Source organism: Cryphonectria parasitica (assembly GCF_011745365.1).
Source record: "Cryphonectria parasitica EP155 unplaced genomic scaffold M406scaffold_1, whole genome shotgun sequence".
Classification (NCBI taxonomy): Eukaryota; Fungi; Ascomycota; class Sordariomycetes; order Diaporthales; family Cryphonectriaceae; genus Cryphonectria; species Cryphonectria parasitica.
In genome coordinates, this window is record NW_024468909.1 from 2,955,422 (window position 1) to 2,968,340 (window position 12,919).

Consider the following 12,919-nt stretch of genomic DNA (forward strand, 5'->3'; position numbering starts at 1 on the left):
ACTTGCACGCTTCGCTCGACCGGTCAAGACTTTGCGTGGTTAGGTCGTCTCCACACCTTCCATCCCCCCTTCTCAGGTCAGTAGATGGTAACTATTCCGTCCTGCAAGAGAGGGAGAGATCTTGCATGCATGAGCGTCGGTTCCGACGGGCAATACCTTCTCGTTTTTACTTGGACATTGTGGCTTTTTGCTTTTCTGGTGCCGGCAGGTCGGGCCTTGGTGGGTGACGTGGCTCTGCTCGAGTCGCCTCTTTACGTCGGACATATTATCTGTCCTTTTAGAGGAGGGATTCTAGGAAGCCAGGAGGGGTGGCTTGATCGATTGTCCGCGCGTTTGGTCGTGATGGTCATCTCCGTGGGAGGGCAGCTAAGCTCGTGAGAAAAACCTTTTTAGCTGGCCTTCCTTTTGTCCCTTCTGTGCCTGCCTGCAGCAGAGCAGGCCTGCGTGACTGGGTGGGAAACTTTCCCAGGGGGGGGGGCCTTGGGGACGGATACAGCGTGAGCAGTCGGTCTATCCGTGACTGGCTTGCTTGATATACACGCAGGGTGTGTGTATGTGTGTGTGCGTGTCCCCTCCCCTCCCCCCCCCCCGGCCTACCAAACACATACACACCTCCTACCCTCGAAAGAAAGGTTTTTCTTTTTCTTTTTCTTTTTTTGGGCCCGCATGCTCTGTGTAGGGAAGTAAATGGACGCAAGTGGAGGCGAGGGCTTGTGGTCTCTTGAGCGAACCACAACACCTCACTGCTGCTGAGGAGGTTGGGGACCTCACCGGATCCCGTGCCATTTTGCGGCTCGCTCCTTTGCTTGCCTTTTGCTTGCCTTGCTCGTCCTGGGCCCTTGTAGAACCGGCCTGGCCGTGGAATTTGCCTTTTTCTCTTCGATGGTACATATCAACGGGATCCGCGGACTTTTACAAACATACATGTATACATTCGGAGGCCATCTTGCCAAGGCAAACCTCTCGGCCGAGTCTTAGGGAAGATAATTAAAATGATCTGCAAAAAACATGGGGTTTTAAGTTTGGTTATTGTTTGTTGGGTGAGGGTCGCCGGGGTGCCCCATGCGTGACTGTCATGCGATCGACATGATGACTGTTTTCGTAGAGTAATACCCCTCGTCATGGCTCTGGCCGGAGAAAAAGGATGCAAGATGACAAGGCAGACTAATATCTTTGCGGTTTTCTTTCCGCCTTTCTTTTGTCCTGTACTGTAAATATATGTAGGGGAGAGAGTATGTGTCCGATGGGGCCTCTGGCGATCTTGTTCTTTCACGTCAATCATGACGAGTATGTTGATCCTTTCTCAGTACATACTATGCCCAAGTAGATCTCTACTGCATTCTTCGACATACAATATATCTTTAGTTTAACTTGACCAACGCAATTCGCCTCAGTACCCAGACCCTGTTCCCGAAATTGGCCTCGAGTTTTCCATTCACCAATAACACACCTTGGTATCATAATAAAAACATTGTACAAGTATATCTTTGTTTGACCATCAAGTCATCATTTCCCATTGGTACCCTTCAGGCGTTTCCAGAGCCCCCCTTGCTTCTGCGCCGCATTCTCCCGCGCCAGTCTTCTGGCAGCATACTCGAGAGGACTGATCGGCGGTGCATTGCCGCTCCCCCCGCTCCCGGCCTCGCTGGCGGGGGGCGCAGCTGAGCGGCCGGCGCCAGGGCTGTGTGGCGACTGTTGCGCCTCGCGTGGGTCGATCTCGTCAAACTCCTCCACTTCGAGCGCCGGGAGTTCGCCGAGCTTGTCTGGAAGCCTCTCGCCTGGAAACGAATACCCGGCTGTCGGAGCTGAGACGGAGCCACCGGCGGCCTCGCGCATCTTGTCGAGACCTGTGGAAAGGTTGCCCACGAGGTGCGCTTTCCTGTTCTCAAAGTATGAATCGTTGTCGTAGTAGGCCCCTTTGCCGTGCTTCGGCGGCGGTGCTGGTGGCGCCGGAGGCATCGAGACGCTCATATCCTTGATCATCTGGTACAGGTCCGGGAAACGCCCCTTGAACTCGGCCTCGAGCTCCCTTTGGTGTTCATCCACAACGGCCTTCTTCTGGCCCACCTCCCGGGGGCTGAAGTAACTGTGCTGCGTGTTGCTTTCGTGTTGGACCCGCTGCAGCCATTCCTCGTAGCGTACCTGGTTTCGCCTGACCTGGTCCTCGGTGGGCGGCGTAGCCGATCTCAGGCTGTCTGCATACTTCTTGGCCTCCTTGGTCATCCGGTCGCCTGTGATGTACTTGTCGAATGACATCGAGAACTCCCGGAACGGCCCCTTCAGGACAAAACAATTCCCTGGCCAGCCCTCCCTCCTGAGGAGCTCCAATAGCTCGACCGCAGCAGGGCATTCCCAGAGGGCCTCGATATTCCTATCGTAGATAACTACACACTTGGTCTTGCTCCATCTTGTGAAGGACCTCCGGCTCTGCTCGTCCGGGAACGTGCGGTCCAGCATCTCGAGAGCGGCTATCCTCAGGAATTTCGCTGGCATCCTCAGGTTTACCGCGCTGTGCACGTGTGATCTCTGGAACTCTGATGGCGACCTCAGGTCGGCAAATAGGATCTGTGCTGGCGTGAAGATCTCTAGAAGACCATTGAGATGGCCAGCTAGGATCATCTGCGGGCCCTCCTGGGCTTCTTGTATCGTCTCCGTCATCTTGGGGTTTTCCTGGCTGGCCACAGCCCGCTCCCTCAGCCGTCGATGATGGAACCAAACCTTGGTGAGGCCAGTCAGCATCTCCAGACGATAAGAAGCAATAACAACAACATCTGGACCGGGGGGGGGGGGGAAGAAGAAGGTGGGATGGGAGTGATTTACCTTGACCTCATTCGCTTCTATTCCGAGGTGCGAAGCGTAGTATTCTGCCGTTCCATCGCTCGGATGAGGGTCTACCCTGAAGTATTCCTCGAGACGGCTGACAACGTGAGTAGCAAGGCGTGGGCTCGGAGGGATGCCTTTTTCGCTGGCGAACACCGTCCTCTTGGAGTTCCGCGAGTGATTCATCAGCGGCTGCCGGAGGATGCCACCTTCTAGTGTTGCTCCTGCTAGAGCCATAGTAGCAGCCAGTCCGCCGGTCCGGTATGGCGGTGTCGTCCGGGACTGCTGAAGCGGCGGCCGTTGCGAGCTGGATGTGGATACCCGAGCCGATGACGGAGCTGATGTCCTGTCTTGGCTCGCCGACGTAGCTACCGTCGTTTCGGGTTCGATCTGCTCCTCCTGCAGGGCCACACTGGCAGTCTGCGCCCGCCAAAGGCCGGCCCTGTCGCCAGCTGGGGCCTGCGACCGCCTAGGGCTTGAGATCGATGGGGCAAGGATGCTGTCTCTGAAGGTCGTACCAGAGAAGACGGAGGATCTGTCGCTTTGGTAGACGTCGGCCGGGTTCTGGAAGGGCGTCTCGGCTCTCTCGGGGTTCTTGACGAGATTGTTGGACCTGATGAATGCCACAAACGAGCAGGCCTGATCCTCAGGGAGCAGGTCCCACACGCCTACCGGCATCGACAGGAGAAGTAAAGTTGAGTGGCTCTTGAAGACACCCTGGACCTTGACGTATTTTGCCAGAGCCGGGAAGCCCGCTAGCCACTGCTCCCACGCGTTCAGGTCCAGCCTCTGGTCGTCTTCAAGGGCGAGAGAGATCATTACGTGGGGTTTGTCCTCATTTGGTTCGGTGCAGCACTCTTCGTCTTCCGCGGGTCCTCGACCCAGAGGCAAGCCTGAGGGGCTCGGGTCCTGTGGCGGTGACGGTGGGACCCTCTCATGGGAAATCATGCGGCTCATCTCGATGCTGGGCGCACGGTGGTCCGAGGTCATCATAAAATGGACTGGCGTCGACCTGGCCTCGAAGCGCTTGCCATTGATCAGGATGGGCCGTGGATGCTTGAGCCGAGCAAGGATCTCGGCGTGGAGCATAGCGGCCGAGAATGTCTTGAGGCGCCACTCGCCCAGGACCTCAATGAGGGCGTTCGTGAAGGAGTAGCGGCCTGGATCGGGGGCGATGGCATCCCAGCTCGAGGCTGATATCGTCTCGGTGATACTTTTGCCGTTCGGAAAGGTGGCCGATGCCGCGCCGGCGCAGCAGTCTAACAATACCAGGACATCTGACACGGACCGCTCCAGCAGCGTCTGGATAGCTGACCATTGTAGCGAGGGAGACCCGGAATGCCGCGTCGCGCACCAGGTGCTCTGCCTCGACTCATCTATCTTGGCGTGGCCTCCATAGTAGATGATGAACAGGGTGTCCTCGTGTTCATGATCCTTGATGAGAGAGCCTATCCTCATCATGAGGTCGAGATGAGGGTTGTCGGCCGGGATAGCGAAGACGTCCGTGTTGAAGCCATAGTCCTCACGGAGGCAGGCGTCGAGGTCCTCGAGTTCTGGCAGCACGAACAGGTCGTCTGTCTTCCAGTGCAACAGGAGAACCTGGACATTTCTGTACCTCTGTGACGCCCGGCCCCGGTTGGGAAACGCCCTGCTGGCAGACTGTGGGTGGGAGGATCACCTCGTAGTGAGTATTGTAGTCATCAAGGAGACAAAGGGCTGTTTGTTCTTCTCACCTCTTGGAGGGTCTGGGCGAAGCTGTCGAGCTGCTTCACGTGGTAGTTCACACGGCTCGTGTCGTGTGTAGCCGGAGGAGCATAGTCAATCCCCGAACCGTACTGCAGGGGAGGACATGGTGAGTAAGACGTCGATACCTCCTCAGGCCGCATTATTATTATGATCACTCAGCCCAACAACACAGAGAGGGACGACGAGGAGGAGGATGAACAAGAAGATGCAGAAGAGAACAGAAGAGACGAGGATCGGATGATGGGTAGATAGGAAGGGGAACAGGGAAGGGGGAGTATAAGGGACATGAACGGTCATGGGATCGTGGGGCACATTGAGGAGAAGCATAAGGAATATAATGAGATATCGGGATATAAGGATGATGGATATAGTGACATGAGGAGGTACATACGGTAGAGTCAACGCTGCTTGTGGAGCTTCCCTCGGCCGGCCTCCTCGTCCTTATAGCATAGTATGGCTGTGGTTGCAGGCTTGCCATGGCCCCCGTATAATGTGTGCTGCGTGGGCGTGGACGTGGGCGTGAGCGAGTGCGAGTGCGTGGTGCGTGTGCCTATGCGCGCGTGTGTGGTGTGTGTGCCCCCTCGAGTGAGTGCGGACCAGACTACCCGGATAGGATGACCGAAGCACAACCGCCGGGTCGTAAGGTATCAACCGATGCGGGGGCCCTCCTAGGCCGAGCCGACGACACTGGCAGAAGGAGAGCAGAATACGAAGACACCATATGCAGAGAAAAAGAGAGAAGGAGAGGCCAATGACACGACTCATCAGACAGGGAATGGACTGTCAAGTGGTCTACGGGGACGGTCACCGACGGGCCCGGCAGTGGTTCAAGGGTGGAGCTCTTGTGTTTGCCGGGGAAAAGAGAAAGAGAGGAATGGCGATAGACCAGCGAGCGTGCGCGCGCGAGAGAGAGGCAGAGAGAGTAGACAGAAAAGGAAAATGACGATCAACTAGGTACAGTATTACTGTAGGCGTGTACTGTGCATAGTTTGTGGCAAGAGACCGGTGATAGGTTGTGAGAGATGAAGAGAGAAAGAGAGGAGGAGAAGAGATGAGATGAGACGAGGTGATGTGATGCGTGCTTGTGTTGGGATTGGGAAGGAGGTTGTCTGCTGGCTCCTATGAAGAAAGTCGAGGACTAGCTATTGGGAGAGACGCTTGAGCGGGAGAGAAAGAAGGAGCAATGGCCGCAAATAACAACAGGCTGCCTGGCTGCTGGAAAATTGTGCCAATTCGGTCATGAAGAGAGTGCGCACTGCCTACTGCTCACTGCCGACTGGACAGCGCAGCCATCATGCATCTGCAGGGGATGGAAATATAGAGAGGGAAGGGGCGAAGACCCTGAGATGCGCTAGACCCGTTCCAACACCGAGGGGGGGTTCGGGGGTTTTTGCACTGTACCATGGTGGTTAGCAGGCGCGGCAGGTACATTTGGCTAACACCTCAAACGTGCTGTCTGCCCAGGTACCCCTTCCGTGCCTCCCCCATCTTGGAGTGATCCTCGTTCCTCGGTGAGCCTTCTAGCCATCGGTGCAGCACAAGAGGCACGAGGCTCAAAACAAACCCCTGCCGACACCATCTTTAATTTCCATTTCAGCATTCCCTCCTTCTCGCTCATCAGCACCTTCACCCGGCCCCCCCCTCGGATTCCCTTTCCCAGCAGCCTGACAGCCTGACAATCCTGTCTGCCTGAATTAGTGTTGTCGGTATGCCTGACAGCCTAACAACCACATCTGTCTCAAAAAGGGTATTTTTGACATATCGATAGGGCATTTGGATAGAGAATCATAAGGCTGCGTCAGGTTTCCTACTGTGCACCTCATCCCACCCATTCCTTCTTCTCTCGATCTGGTGACCGACACACCCAAACCAGCACTGACCAACCTCTTGTCTCTGTTGAGGTCAACGGTGGTGATAATTCAAGAGTCGTCGGTCCAGAAGCCTACCCGTGCATGGCCCGGCCTTTTAACCGGCATCCGGACTTGCTTGGGCTTATCCATCCCAGGTGGAGTCTTTGTGGTCGCTTCGGTGACGGGACAGATTCCCGCAACAAGGAGGCTGGTAGCAACAGAAAGAAAAAAAAGAGAGGTTATTCTCCCCAGGGCTTACACCAACGGGAGAACTTCCCCGTCTTCCGGTACACCTACTATAGCTACAGGCCAAGTACCCACAGTACTACTAGGAGGGACGACGTGCTCACCACCCTGGCCACAAGCGCAACGAACAACCCCCACGTGCTGAGGGTGCCATCCGGAGAGTACATCAAGACAGGACAAGCATAACCTTCATCACCGAAAGAGAGAGAGAGAGACCATGAGGCAGCGTATCACCTTCCTGCACAGGCCGCAGGACGCCGTCGACCCATCGACCTTCAAGGTCCTCGACAGCAGCCTGACGGGCCCAGTCTTGCCCGCAGTGAGGGAGGATCGTGTCACCCTGGCCCTGGACGAGCTGCCGGACGCGCTGCGTCAGGTCCTGCAGAGCTCTCATGAGCTTCACGTGCGATGGGTTAGCCCACACCCCTACGATACCGTGAGCCCGCTCTTCTCGCGCCTCTCGCCCGGGTTCCACCTGTTCTACACGCCTCAGCCAGAATCCCTGGCCCAGGAGTAAGTATAAGGATTTTCGAGCCAGCAGCGGCAGCAGCAGGAGGAAGAATGGATAAATAAATCAATGTATGTATGTGTGCTGATCACTACGCGAATAGCGATGGTCGACTCTGCAAGACGCTGCAGGAGGTCTTTGGTCAGGGCCTGGACTGCAACTCAGCCCAGACCTCCTTCACAACACTCCCAAACGACCGCTTCTCCCACGCCACGGCCTACCAGTACTACTCGCCCCTGGAGTCTCTTAGGCCGCTCATAGCCTACGCCCACAGTACACTCTGCCCACCGCCATCAGCCACCACCCCGGAAGGTTCCTCCTGCGCCTCCCGCGTGGACCGTCTCAGCACTGCCAGCAGCCTTGATGTCTCGTGGGACACCATCAGCCACGCTCTCAAGGTCACTGCCCAGTGGACCTACCAGGACGAGCCCCTCATTGTGACCTCGCCCCTCGATGCGAATAATCATCGCGTCGAGGTTGGCGTGCTGGCCTCGGACCCTACCCAGCACGGTGTCGAGCCCCACGAGATCGGCCTGGCCGGCGTGCTGACGGTCCTGGGCCAGGATAAGAAACCCTCGCCCACGGTCTTCAAGTTCCCTGCCCGTCACCGTCGCGCTGAGGGCGGTGCCTTCACCGCCAGCTTCTTGGAGCCTACAGGCCTGCACCCGTCGCTGCAGCTCCGGCTCAACAGCGCTGCCATCCGGCCCCCGCCTGGCGCTGCCGACGGCGCCTGTGCACTCCACACCCACCTGACCCTTCCGCGCGCCGTCTTCGCGGACAAGTACCAGCTCTCAGACCCCCTCTTTCTCGCAAGCAAGAACCTCAGCGCCCTGCGCTACACCTCCCAGCCCGTCGACCTCGAGGCACCCGACTACGTCATGAAGCTGTGGGGGTCCGCCGCGCTGCTCGAGCTCTCCCTTCCTCCTCCTCCGGAGCTAGAGGCAGAGCTAGGCCTCGACGCGTGGACGGCTGAGGTACCCCTTCACCTCCGCTATCTGGCCCCTGCGCCTGGTGGGTACAGAGACGTCGAGGTGCCCTACCCGGCCGTCTTCTGGGCTTGCACCACCGAGGAAGGGACCAAGTTTCCGTCGAGCCCATTCGAGCGCGTCAATCTGGGGTATGACGGGCTATTTGGCCCGCGTACCGTATTCTGGCACGTCGACCCGCAGCCTGTTGCAGGAGCGGAAGGAGGAGATGCTCGGCTAACGAGTGGCCTCCGGGTGCCCGTCCTAGACGTGGACAGGGCCGGATGGGTCGGCATAGGGACGACGGTTGTCGTGGCCCTTGGATTCGGGTGGATCGTGTGGAAGCTTGTCCAGCTGTACCTCAAGACGGGTTACGGACCTGCCCAGCAAATGGAGGGGTTGGTGAGGAAGAAGAAGGAGCAATAGTTGTGGTAGTAAGGCACGTGCGAGATAGTATGTGAGAGTCTTGATGATGATGATGACGATGGTGATGAGAGATTGCGCCATCTCTCTTCTATATATATAGGCTCATCCATCATGTCTTGCCTAGATCCTCCTCTAGAGCTAAAGCAGAACAACGCTCACCGTGCCGACTCCTTACCAACCCTACTCCACGAATTCTATAGATCTTTAGTCGAGGCCGCATACTCCTTGAGAAAGTCCCTCAGTCTTTTGGGCAGAAGGACTGGCAGGCCACATAACTCCACATGATGGAAATTGGCCTCTCTTTTTGCATGCCTGAGAGCTTCCACGCCCGCGCCCTGCGTCAATGAATGGTGTCTCTTGATAAACAGACACCGTCTAGAAGGCAAAGACCTGGTCCTCAAGCTTGCTGACGGGGCGGGCCTTCTTGAAGCCCAGAGATTCGGTGGTCTTCTTCAGGCCGCTGATCATGGGAGGCGGGCCGCAGAGGAGAATCTTGACATCGTCGGCAGGCTTGGGCAGCCATTTCTGTAGATTACTCATGTTAGCCACACAGTCCTTTCTTTTTCTTTCGGACTTTCGTCCGTGCGAGATAGACCAGAGCACATACCGAGATCATGTCACCAGTGACGTAGCCGACACCGCCGGTCCACCCCTCAGGCGGCTTGTCCAGGACGTAGTGCACCCTGAAGCCCTTGTCCTCCTCGGCGAGGGCGTCGAGGTCCTCCTTGAGCAGGATGTCCTGCTTGGTGACGTTGGCAAAGATGAGGTCGACCTCGGTGCGGTCGCCAGCCTTGCGGCCGCGGATGATGGCCTTGACGACCTGCAGCATGGGTGTGATGCCGGTGCCGCCGGCGATCATGCCGAAGTGGCGCACCATGTTGGGCGTGTACGAGAAGGCGCCCTTGGGCCCGCGGACGCGGATGGGCTGGCCCACGGCCAGCGAGGCGAAGTGCTTGCTGATGTTGCCTGTCGGGTACGACTTGATCAGGAGGTCGAAGTGGCCTGCCTGCTCGTCGCCGCTGATGGGCGTGTACGACCGCACAATCTCCTTGTGGGAGCCATCGGGCTGGGGCAGGACGGCGCCGATCGAGATGTGCTGGCCGATGGGCAGGCCGAGGAGGTGGGACGGGCTGGGGAGGGCGAAGCGGTAGCTATTTACAAGAAGAAGCAAAAAAGATACATGGTTAGTAGGGGCGGGAAGAAGAGGTGACGACAAGCCTCAAAAGGAGTAGTGGTTGGCTCTGAGTTGCAGTAGGTGAGAACTTACATGGCGGTGTTGTGGGAGAGGATGGTCTTCTCCTTGAGCTCAAACTCCTGGAAGACGTCTGGCTTCAAGGATTTCTTGGGTTCTGCAGGGCGTCAGTCAGTCAGTCGCTTGTGAGGTGGCTGCTGGTGGCGATGGTGGTGGTGGTGGTGGTGGTGGTGGTGCCGCCGCCACCGCCGCCGCCTATACTGGTCGGACCTGGCTCGGCATGTTGGGAATCTGCCGTCCCAAGAAGAGAGGCAGAAGATGATGATAAGAAGAGGGATCAACTCACGAGTTCTAATGAACTTCAGGGCGCCCAGCGCGAGGGCCAGAACAATAGCGTACGGTAGCCATTCCCGCTTGACAATGAACGTGCCAAAAACAAGCAGGCCGGCAGGGATGTAAATCCCGTCGACATACTTCTTGGAGGTGAGAGGCTCCTTGGTCGCCATGATGCCGTTGTCTTGGTCGGTTGTGCGTAAAATAGCAATTGATCGTAGACGAGTCTCCAGAACCCTTGAGAGACGATGAGTTCTTGACCCTGAGACCTCGAGGCAAGCTCTGTACTCTTATTTGGGGGAGGAGGAGGCGAGGCGGAGAGGTAAAAGGGAAACAGAGCCTTGGTCCTCGAGTTGAATGTTGAGGAGCTTAAGCCCCAGAAAAAAGAAGTCCAGGGTGTTGCAACGACGGGATCGGAGCTCTTAGCGGGATGCTTGAACCACCCGATCAGGGACCCACGGCCATCTCCGCCGCTACCTTTCTTATTTGGGCAAGGCGGTGTAGGACTGGGTCCCTCGGTATCGCACCCTGCTTTTCCACCTCGAGTCTACATCACCGGCAGATTACGTTTCTGTTTCGAGAGCTTGCATTCACTTTCACTTAAATTAACTTTATTTCAGGTCAGAGCAGGGTGAGATCCTTCTGTATCTCAAAGATGGGCGAGGGTGTCGCAGACGATTCCCCCTTTCCTCTGACGGACGTGGACAGATGGGTGCTCTCACAGACGGACGAGGAGTTCAAGTATCATAATTGGGAGGAGCTGAGGACCATCATTAGTAGGTTGCTGCATCAAAGTTCATTGTATCTGTGACCCAGCGGTTCTCCCCTGCCTGACAGCCTTGATGATAGATACCAACAACCTCTCGGTCTTGAAGCGCAAGCCAAGTGACCTGCGCGCATACATGGCCTGGTCTGCGGCAACCAAGGCCGAATATGGATCCATGACCAACTACCTCCTGAAAAACCGTCTACCCACGGCATGGGGTGGCCTTCCATTCACCCCGATCTCTGAGGTCCCTTTTGCCAATCCATCCGACTATCGAGTGCTGAGGAACGACTGGCCCTACGGCCTCACACCCGACATTACACACATTGTCGTGTGGAGCCGAACTGTAATCCCCACGGACCCCAGCACCGGCGACGTGACCCCTGACAGCAGACGACTCATCTGTGACTTTGTCAAGACATACTTTGTCGACAGCCTTGGTACAGGCGGTGAGGACCGGGTGATGTGGTTCAAGAACTGGGTTTCCCTCCAGTCAGTGCGTTCCCTGGAGCACGTCCACATACTCGTGAAGGATGTGGACCCATCGATAGTAGAGGAGTGGACGGAGGAGCATGACTTCCATAGATAGCACCTCACCAAGAAATCTGTAGACATTCTGTCGAGCCAATGCTCCCCCTCCTCCGCCTGCCCGTGGGACCGTTCGTGACTGACGATCAGGCTGCAGCCCGCCGCTGCTTCCTGTTTCCAGCAGCCGGCGCAGCCTCCTGGCCGCCACCCTGAGCGCCTTGCAACCCCGCCATCTGCTTCGCCTGTCCGAGCAGCCCGTAGCCTTGATATGCTCCATATGCCGGGACGACGGCCCACAGCAGCCAGAACCAGTTCCCAAACAGCATGACCAAGACCTGACAAGCCCAAGTCACCCACACAACATCCCACATATACTCGGTCAGGCCCCTCGCGGCGAGGTCTTCGCCGGATGACTTGAGTGCGCCGGTGCTAGGGTCGAATTTCGGGCGCCCCGCCTTCTCGAGGGCAAACTGGCAGATGAAGCTCGGCAGGGACAGGAAGAAGTAGGCCAGGAGCGAGCGGGATCTGAAGAGGAGGCTCCATGCCAGGAAGAGTCCATTTACCACGGCCGCACCGATGTGTAGGTTGTTGAGGGCCGCAGCGTTGGACTTGGCGCGGTCCTTCTTCGCCTTCTGTGCCATGATGATGCAACGCGTGGACCAGAGGGTGAGACTCGAGGATGGATGGGTGTCTGTATGCGATACGCTACACGAGATCTAGTCGCGTAGCTGGCTCTGCCAGATTTTGATGGAATTGCCCTTATTGAGGCTCGTCTGCTGATCGAGAGGGAGAAGAGCGGTGTCGCTGCTCGTGGTCTTCAAAATCTGTTGGTGTTGTTGTTTGTTGTTGTCGTCTCGAGGTAAGACGTCATGTCATATAAAATAGTATTGTGGTAAGAATGCGAAAGCTGTAGGCGGGGGGCATGCACAAATTTGGAGCTGATAGGTGCTGCTGCGTGTACCTTGTCCTTATTGTTGTGTGGGGTTGGTGCGCTGACGTGCCAGTTGCTTCATACTATAATAATACAGTATGTACTATAGTAATAACCCTCAATTGGGAAGCACACACCCTGCACACACGCCGCGGGCACACAGTAAATCGGATGGCGGGGGGGAATGGGGGCTAACAAATAGCGGGCCAAACGCTGCATGGTTGCAGGCAGGGACAGGGCTGGTGGGGAGCGCAAGCGGTTGCTCCAGCGGCAGAAACGCCCAATCACTTCCTGATGCAGACGGGGTCAAAACATCCAACAAGACTTCACACACGCCCACCACGCACACGCACTTGCCTACGCCACAGACCTCAATCCCATCTCACACCTACTTACTTATGCCGTCGCACCTGCTACACTTCTTCTCTTCTTCACCTTCCGCGGGGCATTTGATTGCTTTCTGTGGCTGTTAATCTTTGCTTGTGTCGGTTGCGTTCATCACTTCTGAGCTGGCATCACAGGCCTCGTATCCTGTGTCTTTCTTGTGACCCCAGGGAGCTGAAACTCGACAGCCCACAACATTAGCATTCCTCTTCCTCTTCGCTGTA

The 12,919-nt window shown here is 56.8% G+C and overlaps 5 protein-coding genes across 5 annotated transcripts; 2 read left to right on the forward strand and 3 right to left on the reverse strand.

Moving 5' to 3' along the window:
• Window positions 1-1,506: 1,506 nt before the first annotated feature.
• M406DRAFT_335948 (uncharacterized protein) lies at window positions 1,507-4,706 on the reverse strand (the record flags this gene model as incomplete). Its single annotated transcript, XM_040921086.1, has 6 exons — window positions 1,507-1,778; window positions 1,821-2,565; window positions 2,821-3,272; window positions 3,339-4,479; window positions 4,554-4,655; window positions 4,692-4,706. 6 exons carry the CDS (start codon window positions 4,704-4,706, stop codon window positions 1,507-1,509), a joined length of 2,727 nt encoding a protein of 908 aa, XP_040781200.1.
• Window positions 4,707-6,640: 1,934 nt separating this feature from the next.
• Window positions 6,641-8,722, forward strand: M406DRAFT_271337 (PIG-X-domain-containing protein). The gene is made up of 2 exons (XM_040918111.1): window positions 6,641-7,175; window positions 7,274-8,722. The coding sequence occupies exons 1-2, from the start codon at window positions 6,880-6,882 to the stop codon at window positions 8,559-8,561; spliced, it is 1,584 nt and encodes a 527-aa protein (XP_040781201.1). The 5' UTR covers window positions 6,641-6,879; the 3' UTR covers window positions 8,562-8,722.
• A 214-nt stretch (window positions 8,723-8,936) lies between these two features.
• On the reverse strand, window positions 8,937-10,436 carry M406DRAFT_284827 (NADH-cytochrome b5 reductase 1; the record flags this gene model as incomplete). The annotated part of the gene is made up of 4 exons (XM_040918587.1): window positions 10,100-10,436; window positions 9,829-9,910; window positions 9,169-9,712; window positions 8,937-9,086 (listed from the first exon to the last, which is right to left on the reverse strand). Exons 1-4 carry the CDS (start codon window positions 10,257-10,259, stop codon window positions 8,937-8,939), a joined length of 936 nt encoding a protein of 311 aa, XP_040781202.1. The 5' UTR covers window positions 10,260-10,436.
• Window positions 10,437-10,741: 305 nt separating this feature from the next.
• On the forward strand, window positions 10,742-11,441 carry M406DRAFT_245063 (uncharacterized protein; the record flags this gene model as incomplete). Its single annotated transcript, XM_040916305.1, has 2 exons — window positions 10,742-10,862; window positions 10,936-11,441. The coding sequence occupies 2 exons, from the start codon at window positions 10,742-10,744 to the stop codon at window positions 11,439-11,441; spliced, it is 627 nt and encodes a 208-aa protein (XP_040781203.1).
• Window positions 11,442-11,526: 85 nt separating this feature from the next.
• On the reverse strand, window positions 11,527-12,235 carry M406DRAFT_284833 (uncharacterized protein; the record flags this gene model as incomplete). Its single annotated transcript, XM_040918588.1, has 1 exon — window positions 11,527-12,235. The coding sequence occupies exon 1, from the start codon at window positions 12,019-12,021 to the stop codon at window positions 11,527-11,529; it is 495 nt and encodes a 164-aa protein (XP_040781204.1). The 5' UTR covers window positions 12,022-12,235.
• Window positions 12,236-12,919: the final 684 nt, after the last annotated feature.

Coding starts and splice junctions, on each gene's coding strand:
- M406DRAFT_271337 (XM_040918111.1), top strand. CDS start 6,880: ATGAGGCAGCGTATCACCTTCCTGCACAGGCCGCAGGACGCCGTCGAC. Junction 7,176..7,273: donor CCAGAATCCCTGGCCCAGGA/GTAAGTATAAGG, acceptor CTACGCGAATAG/CGATGGTCGACTCTGCAAGA.